Source organism: Maylandia zebra, linkage group LG13 (genome assembly GCF_041146795.1).
Source record: "Maylandia zebra isolate NMK-2024a linkage group LG13, Mzebra_GT3a, whole genome shotgun sequence".
NCBI lineage: Eukaryota > Metazoa > Chordata > Actinopteri > Cichliformes > Cichlidae > Maylandia > Maylandia zebra.
Genome location: NC_135179.1, coordinates 23,072,374 through 23,081,055, shown reverse-complemented (window position 1 = coordinate 23,081,055; position 8,682 = coordinate 23,072,374). Strand labels below are relative to the sequence as shown.

The window sequence follows — 8,682 nt, the reverse complement described above, 5'->3', positions numbered from 1 at the left end:
AAGCTGGTCGCTTGTTAGCCTGCAGAATATGTTGTTGCTCTTTAAAACGTTTCTGCCTTGGAGAGTTATTGCTTGTGAGTATTAATGTACAACATGTTTACAAGTTTATTTGGTGCATTTCTATTACATAGATTTGTTTAGAAACCAGTTATTTCATGTGCTATGTTTATCTTTGAGGAAGCTAAACTCTCTAAGTTGTATTGTGATCAATACTGAGTCGCTGTTGATTACACATACTATATAACAGTATAGTTCATATCCTAGAAGTGTGTGTAAAGAGGAAAAGACATCTTGTGACATTTACTTTGTGTTTGTTTTTAGTTTTACGGGAAGAAAAGGATGTCAATCATTGAACTACTGACGAAGTAAAAAGCCTTAAACTTACTTCCGCCTCCAATGTTCATTGAAACCGTTAGCTGTCTGTCAAGTTGGGCAAAGGGACGCACAATAAGGACAGAACAACCACAGAGATCACTCCCTCAGCTACATTAGTTTCTTAATCTTTTAGACGCCTGTTGAAGGCCAAATGGTTTGTTTCAGATTTCACTAATGTAAGAACTCTTTGTTTTGTGCCTTGAAAATATGTCGCTGAGATAATCACAATTGTAGCTGAACTGATACACTACACAAAGGATGCTTCTTCACCCAAGGGCAGGAAGACGCTGCCTTATCTTGGTCTGTACTGGTTTAAACTGATAAATCTGCTGTCTCATGAATTTTACCCTCTATATAAACTGTTATACTTGTGAATAAAGTTGAGTCAATTTGGGAAGACAATCTGAAGCAGTCTCTGTTTTCTTGTTCTCCCAAGCTGCTACCGAGCTCGTACTAACACGCTGAATGGCATGCTTGAATATTACTTGAGAATATATTTGACTGTGTTACAGACTAAGGGACATTCTCTGCTGATAGGTGAAGGTACATTCTCTGCTGATAGACGTCCACGCCTCGAAGGAAGTCGATCCACGGATTAGGCCTTGGAAACCGTTTCCTTCAACCATGACAGTGAGCTATTCGTGGGGGCGGTGTTTTTGTGCCTCCTCTTCAACTTTAAGCCTCGAAAGTGTGAATCACTACCTCAGCCTTTAGAAACAATCCCAGCTAACGTTTCCGTCGTCGTGTAGACCCCCGACTTCCGATCACTTACCGAACTGTACGCTTCATTTTTTCCTGAGTGGAGAAAAATGGCTTTTGAGTTGTCCGAAGATCAGTTAAAAACAGCGGAAAACGAGCTGAAGAAATATTTACCCATGTCGCAGCAGGTATGCTCGGTTAAATCTGTTATATTTTTTATTTCTACAAGGAACTGAATGTACTGCAAATAACCAACTACTGAATTAATTTAAGGTTTACGGTTTCCTGGTGATCAGAAACAGAGTCAGATCCGACCCTGTACGGGTTTTAGTGGACAGGTGGCCACAGTTCCGTGTCATTATGTGCAAACCACACGGTGAACAGGTACTGTCTGTGCAGGGGGGGCTTGCGTGCACACAATACATTGTTTAAATGCCAATACAGATCACGTGTCTATTTTTCTTCCAGAAGAGTGACCTCTTCAAAGATGCACTGCTTTTTGCAACTGATGCTGCTGTTCTAGAAGAAATCCTCAGCAAGTCATCTGTTATTGACTGGAGCAAGTACTTTTGTGTTGGTAATGGCAACAAGCTCTCTTATTGTTTGCATTGTTACTGAATCAGTTCAAACTGTTTATTCGCTGGCTCCCACACTGCAGCCCTGCATATGGTCACTGAAGTCTATTACTGCAAGTGATTTTCAATGATATAATTAGACCAGCCAATGAAAAGTCATCCTAATGCCTGGTGTTTATGTACTTCTACCTTCAAAGTGGAATTATATCTTTCAAAATGGTATTGTCTTTCATTGTGTTCAAAGTGTTATGGTATGTCATTTAGTGATAGAAAGATATGGCACTGCAAAACAAAAAAAGTTGGGACACATCTATGGTTAAACTTTGCACTTCCCATGTTGGGAGCAAGTTAATCTTTAATAAATCATGTTTTAAGACAAAAACAGGTTCACACATTTAAGGTTTTGATTACTTGTGTTAAAGGAACCAGTGTTTCCCACACTGAGATATTCAAAGCAGTGGCATCAGCAAAGGGTGTACCCTGTAAAAGAGTGGCAAAATGTTACTTGATGACATTGGAAGATGTGAGCAGGCTTCCTCCTGTTGACAGGTATTATTTACACATACAAATATTTAATCATAACTTTTACGTCCTGATAATAATACAAGCTTTGCTCTGTTCCATGTCAGTTCAGGGATCTCAGTAAGCTCTCTTGATGAATCGCACATTGGCTTGGTGAACCAAACTTGGAAGTTTGGAAAGGTCGATGTGGCCGTTGGGCTGATCCGCAACATGATTGCAAACTTCCCCTCCTGCTGCGTGCTGGATGCTGAAGGAAAGCCTGTATCCTGGATTCTGACCTATGCATCAGGCGCTATAGGAATGCTTTACACGCTGCCAGAGCACAGAGGGAAAGGCTATGCCAAAATCCTGGTCAGCAGCTTGGCCAAGAGGAATCATGCACTGGGCTACCCAGTTTACAGCTTCATAGAAGAGGAGAACGCTGTGTCCTACAGGCTCTTTACAAACCTGGGCTTCACTGAAGATCCCTCTTACAGGGAAGCCTGGTTTGTAGTCAATGAATTTCAAATATTTCCATGAAGCACAGAATAAAAGTTAAAAAAAAAAAATGCTACAGCTTTTTCTGTTCATAAGTTAAAGTCACAAGGTGAACTCAGTCTTTTAGAAAATAGTTGGAATAAAGACGATAGCCAGAATTTTGGGTTAATAGCTCTTTATTTGGCCCTCTTATTGCCCAGGAACATTTCTCTCGTTTATAAAAGGTGTGATCACTTTCACTTCTGGTCTGTCATCTATTTTGACTGTATGGGCTCTAAGTGTACAGTAAATCTCCTGGAAAAATTGCATTAAACCTGGACTGTAAAAATCAAAGAGTAAGTGAAGTAGGCGTTGATTGACAAAAATAATACAAACATAGCAGTCCCAGACTGCGTACCACAGATAAAGATGATAATTACATGCATGTTCTGAGTGTTTGGATCCAGTAGGATCCACATCTGGATCTGAGTGAGTATGTGATTTCTTGGAGAAGACACTAATTCCTTGGGGCTTGCTTTGGGGTCAGAAAGGGCACCTGTAAGTAGCATTATTTTCAAGCTAACTTCTCCAAATTTCATTTTGATATATTTGTCATAATATGGTGTGAAATGTCCAATTTTCCCCTATTTCAGAATAGTAAAGAACCTTTCCACAACTTCCTGGATCAACTCCAAAAATAATCTTCTCTAAGTAGAATCAGTCCCCACCATTGATAACGTTTTGCTAAGAAACAATCAAATCAATCACATTACCTGCACAACAGTTTAAGGGGGTCACCACACCGGATCATTAACCTCAATCCGAGTTTTGGCCACTCTGTTGTGGAATTATCCCGATCTGCATAAAGACTTTCTTCCTGGGTTCCTGACACAACCCTTTGCATTTATCTGGCTAAATCAGCTGTGAATCATAAAAAACAACTAACAGTATAATTAAGTACAAACATTTCAAACTGAAGCTAATATGCTTCTAAAAATGGGGACAGTTTAGTACTTCATTAAAAACTGAGGGGAGCAAATAAAGCTAACTTGTCTGTGTAACCATGAGGTAGGCAAGACTGGAAGGTTCTCTCCTGTCTGTTGACCAAGGCTTGAGGAACCAGTTAATGTTCCCATCTGAGTAAATATGAGACAGTTATGTGATCTGCTGGTGAGGACAGCTGAGCGGGGTTAATTATGTTATAAGCGGAGTAATGAGGTGGAAGAAATTTATTTTATTTGGCAGCTTTATAAGCCAAAGCAGGGTCACCAAATTCAGTAAGGTGACCCAATAAAATGATTCCCCAGGCAATGAGGCTTACAATCAAACAACACAGGAGCCAGAAGATTTAACAAAAAGAACAATGAAAGTCGCTCTTGATGTTTGCTGGCTTGTATAACAATGATTAGCAAAAGTGTATCCTTCACAACTTCTCCTTTTCTTCTGCTGTTCAATAAAGAAGTGGTCTGTTGTTGGATGTCTTTCCCACGTATGATGCGCATTAATTTGCAAGTAATACTATCCATGGTTCTCCAAAGTAAAAGACATTTAATTGTTATCTTGGTGTCATTTATTACTGCTTCACGCACAAACACAAACACGCACACGCTGTACTTGCGTGTTCTCATTTATTTTCACCTGGTTAATCTAGGTTTAGGTACAGCACTTTTTAAAGTCCACTTTCTTTTTTTATCATTAAAATAAAGGGTTCAGATTCCTGAGAGAGGGTTTAGGGTCTCAGTGTTTTGGTGAAGTATTAGAGGCTACACCTGGATTTACCCGTGGTCTCCAGGAAAAACCAAACAAACTGTGACTGTATTTAAAACTTTACAAATATAAAATTAATGAGCAACAGTGACGTTGAGCGTTGGTGGTGGTGGTGACAATGATTATCGTACGTTCTCTTCAATTATACGTCTTGAAAGTGCGAATCACGACAACCTCAGCCTGGAGGAAAAGTCCAGTTAGCGTTTACGTCCCCTTCACATCACTTCCGCGATTTCCAGAGTTTCACACACTCTGTCTTTGATTTACAAAGACGCGCAAATGTCTTTGGAACTGTCGAAAGATCATATTTAAAACAGCTGAAAACGAGCAGAAGAGATATTTATCTCGGGCACAGCAGAGTCCACAGGGAGTTTCATGTGCTGTAAATAACTATTTACATTTCATTGATTGTCATCATTGCCATCGCAGTTTAACCTGAAAAGGTTAAAGTGTCAGAAAACTGTGCAACTATCCAAACATGAAGGTCCTGAGCAGAGACGAGCTGCAGGTCGCTGAAGGAGTTCTGCTCAAACACTTACCGAAGAGTTATAAGGTATCTGCGACATAAACCGCGTGTCTTTGTGCTTTACAGCCTCAACAGCGCTTAAAGGTGTTTCGTGCTTTCAGGTGTACGGTTTCCTGTACGGAATCAACAGGAACAAACCGACTACACTGGAAGTTGTGGTCGATGCGTGGCCTGATTTTAAAGTTATCATCTGCAGACCGGACCCCGAGGTGTGTTTAAATCCCGTCGGAAAACTGTGGATAGCTTTTCAAGACTGAAATCTTTCCATGTCGCATGATGGTGACAGCTTTTGTTAATTTCACAGAACAAGCGTGCCTCGATTTTCATGAAAAAAGTGACATACTACAGCACGGATGAACAGAGTTTGAGGAAAATGCTGACAGACGAGAATGCAGTTGATTGGAGCACTTATTTCATGATAGGAGGTGAGCTCAGATCACTGCAGAAAATAAGCACGAAATAAATATGGTGGCTTTTACGTCACTACATTTGACAGCTGTTCCTATTTACACAGTTTTATAGACACAACACACTTTGTACAGTGTGATCCATTATTACTAAAGAAGTGTAAGTTACAACAGCTTCATTGATAGCACTGGATCAGCATTATTTAATGGTCATATGGTGATTTTCCTAATGATAGTTACACCTTTTTATGTTGTTTTGCTGTTTTTACAAATTACTGTTTAACCTCTTGCAAGGAAGGAACAACAAACAAAGTATTCAATGTAAATTATTTTTGTCCAACAGGACTTGATGTTTCCCATGCACCAGTCCTCAAACAAGTGTCTTGTGACAGAAGAGTAAAATACAAAACTGATATTTTAGTACACCTTCTGTATTTGCAAGACACCAACTATCTGCACATGCCAGCGATTAACAGGTATAATCTGAAAAGCATATGTCACATGAAATATGCTTCAGAGCAATGTAAATTATATTGCTTCTCAACAACTTTTCTTTTCTTTTCTTTTTTTTAAGTGAGCTTGAGTCGAGGATTTCGTCTCTTAATCTTTCCCACGTTGACTTGGTGAATAAAACCTGGAAGTTCGGAGGAGACGAGAAGGGTTACAGGAAGATTGAAAACCTAATCAGTAACTTCCCATCATGCTGCATCACAGACAGCCAGGGTCAGCCCGTGTCCTGGATACTCGTATGTGATTACTGTGCTCTGGGAATGTTGTATACGCTGCCAGAGCACAGAGGGAAAGGCTATGCCAAAATCGTGATCAGCACTTTGGCCAAGAAACTCCATGCTGAGGGTTACCCGGTGTTCTGCTACATAGAAGAGGACAATGTGCTGTCCTACAAGCTCTTTAAAAACATGGGCTTCATTGAGGATCCTTCTTACAGGGCTGCATGGTTGGAGTTCAATTTTTTGGATTAGCTTCATGAAACAACTGTACTCATTTTTATCAGGTTCATAAATGTGTAAAAATATAATAAAATGAATGAAACACAAATAAAAACATAATTGTTAACATTTATTATTTATTATCCCTATAAAATTGATAGGATCTAGATCAGAATATGATCTATGGAAATATAGTATGAAATGCCCAGAGATGTTCCCTTTCACAATGTCAAAAAAATCCCTCCGAGAATTCCTGGATATGGATCAACTCCATCACTTCTAAGTTGGGCCAACTCCCAACAGCCATGACATAAAAAGAAAAAAAAAGATAAAATTATAGGACAGAATTTAAAAGTTATATCTAAATTAAACTGAGCTCCAATGATTCACACTCTGAGCCAGTATCTTCCTATTCTTCTTTTGGCTGCTCCATTTAAGGGATCACCAAAGCGGATGATTTGCCTCCATCCCAGCTTTGACCAATCTGGTATGGAATTATTCTGAGCTGCATAAAGACTTGGCCAAAACTTTTCCTGGGTCCCTGACACAGTCCTACTCATTTATCCAGACATGAGACTGGCACAAGGACTATAGTGGGTTGTGCTACAAAATAAAATTAATTTATTTTTCTCATATTCTCACACCATTCTCACTTATATCAGAGAGACTGGGGTGTCTGTAGAGAGTGGAGAGTCCACAGCTGAGGGGAAGAATAAATAAGTAATATGAGGTAGTTGTGATCTCTCGGCGAGGACAGGCGAGTGAGGTTAATTATGTTATTGGAAGACTAATGAGAAGAAACTATTTTATTTGGCTGTTAAAGAGGGCAGGATTCAGCTGTGTAGGCCAAAGCAATGTCAATAAGGTAACCCAATAATATGTTTTCCCCTGGTACTGAGTGCTTACAATCAAACACCACAGGAGCCAAAAGATTAAATAAAAGAGATAAACGATTTTAAAAACTGATTGTAGACCACTATTGTACGGATTAACAAAACAGTCTGATACAGCTAATTGATTCCCCACTAACAGCCTGCTATGTCTCAGTATGAACAAGAACCACAATAGATTTCAGCTTATTCAGCCTGCAGTCACGAATGTCATGCCACTGTTGCCTTCAATGTGTCTTTTGTGTCCCTTTTCTCACACATACACTCCCGGAGATGTGTCAGCAACTTCCCCTATCCCTCTGCTGTGCAAGAAGTCGTCCATTGTTGTGGTTGCCTGTTCCTTCATATGAGCCGATCCCTTTATTTTAAACACCACTGAGATTAATAGTAAATGTGTCTCCAAAAGCTATTTTTTCATATCTTGCTGTAATTTATTCATACCTCACAGAAATATGTTCTCTTTCTTACTTGAATTGCTGTAAAATTGTCAGCACACCCATTGTTTAACGTCCCATTTTCTGTTTTAATAATTCAAAATATAAGTTTCACATTGCTCAGAAAGTGTTTCAGACATTCTTCCACTTATTGTATTGCGTGAGCAGTATTACATTTTATACCAGGATTTTCCTTTGGTCTCCAGAAGAAAGCAGAAATGTTCCCAGCTGACAGGAGTGACACCTGGTGTGGTCTTCTGCTGCACAAGCCCATCTGCTTCAAGGTTCGGGGTGCAGGACGCTTGGAAGTAATCAGTAGTTATTGAGTTACCTTCCTATCAGCTTGAAGAAGTCTGGCCATTCTCATCTGTCTCATTTATTTTAAAAAAGCCTCTATTTTTTGGAAAGCATCACCGTTATTGAACTTCTGTTCAAAATGCCTCAACAGCGACAGCTGCAGGTTATATTGGGCAGGACAATCTGTGTGATTGTGCAGAGAGGAGACCAGCAGGAGCAGGGGTCTCAAACTCCAGTCCTAGAAGGCCACTGTCCTGAAACATTTCCATTCGTCCCTGCTGCAACACACCTGAGTACAATTAGTAGGTCATTAGCGAGAATCTATAGAACTTGAATGCATGCTACAGCAGCTTGTGAGTGAATGAACACAGTGCAATAAAAGTAATTTTAGAAGTACATTTTTCCAAACACTTACATTTATTTAAATTTACTTGAGTAGGATAAGGGGTTGCCACTTCAGCATTCAGTCAAGTTCTATACTCTTGCTAATGATCTACAAATTTTATTCAGGTGTGTTGCAACAGGGACACATGGAAAAGTTTCAGGACACCGGCCCTCAAGGACTGGTGTTCGAGACCCCTGAGCATTCTGTGTGATTGTGCAGAGAGGAGATCAGCAGGAGTCTGATCTCCTCACCTCCTCAGGATAGGAGACGACCCTCCATTTGTATGCATCTTTTTACACTAATGACCTAATGACGGCTATAGCCTACACTGTATTTATTTCTATAAAAATAAAGTGTTGTTTGTCTTTTGTTTTTGTAATGTACTAATATGAAACCTGCGTG

General features: G+C 39.7%; 2 protein-coding genes across 2 annotated transcripts; both read left to right on the top strand.

Annotated features, from left to right (window-relative positions):
- The first annotated feature begins 1,050 nt into the window (after nt 1-1,050).
- LOC112435730 (glycine N-acyltransferase) lies at nt 1,051-4,185 on the top strand. Its single transcript, XM_024804673.2, has 5 exons — nt 1,051-1,262; nt 1,348-1,458; nt 1,543-1,651; nt 2,072-2,198; nt 2,279-4,185. The coding sequence occupies exons 1-5, from the start codon at nt 1,185-1,187 to the stop codon at nt 2,688-2,690; spliced, it is 837 nt and encodes a 278-aa protein (XP_024660441.2). The 5' UTR covers nt 1,051-1,184; the 3' UTR covers nt 2,691-4,185.
- A 462-nt stretch (nt 4,186-4,647) lies between these two features.
- Nucleotides 4,648-6,372, top strand: LOC101470442 (glycine N-acyltransferase-like protein 3). Its single transcript, XM_024804668.2, has 5 exons — nt 4,648-4,947; nt 5,022-5,129; nt 5,225-5,345; nt 5,671-5,803; nt 5,902-6,372. Exons 1-5 carry the CDS (start codon nt 4,873-4,875, stop codon nt 6,305-6,307), a joined length of 843 nt encoding a protein of 280 aa, XP_024660436.2. The 5' UTR covers nt 4,648-4,872; the 3' UTR covers nt 6,308-6,372.
- Nucleotides 6,373-8,682: the final 2,310 nt, after the last annotated feature.

Bases quoted from the DNA above. Each gene is read 5' to 3' on its own strand.
- LOC112435730 (XM_024804673.2), top strand. From the start codon at position 1,185: ATGGCTTTTGAGTTGTCCGAAGATCAGTTAAAAACAGCGGAAAACGAG. The intron at 1,652-2,071 runs GTAATGGCAACA...CTTGTGTTAAAG, and splicing joins GAGCAAGTACTTTTGTGTTG to GAACCAGTGTTTCCCACACT. The intron at 2,199-2,278 runs GTATTATTTACA...GTTCCATGTCAG, and splicing joins AGGCTTCCTCCTGTTGACAG to TTCAGGGATCTCAGTAAGCT.
- LOC101470442 (XM_024804668.2), top strand. From the start codon at position 4,873: ATGAAGGTCCTGAGCAGAGACGAGCTGCAGGTCGCTGAAGGAGTTCTG. The intron at 4,948-5,021 runs GTATCTGCGACA...TCGTGCTTTCAG, and splicing joins ACTTACCGAAGAGTTATAAG to GTGTACGGTTTCCTGTACGG. The intron at 5,804-5,901 runs GTATAATCTGAA...CTTTTTTTTAAG, and splicing joins CACATGCCAGCGATTAACAG to TGAGCTTGAGTCGAGGATTT.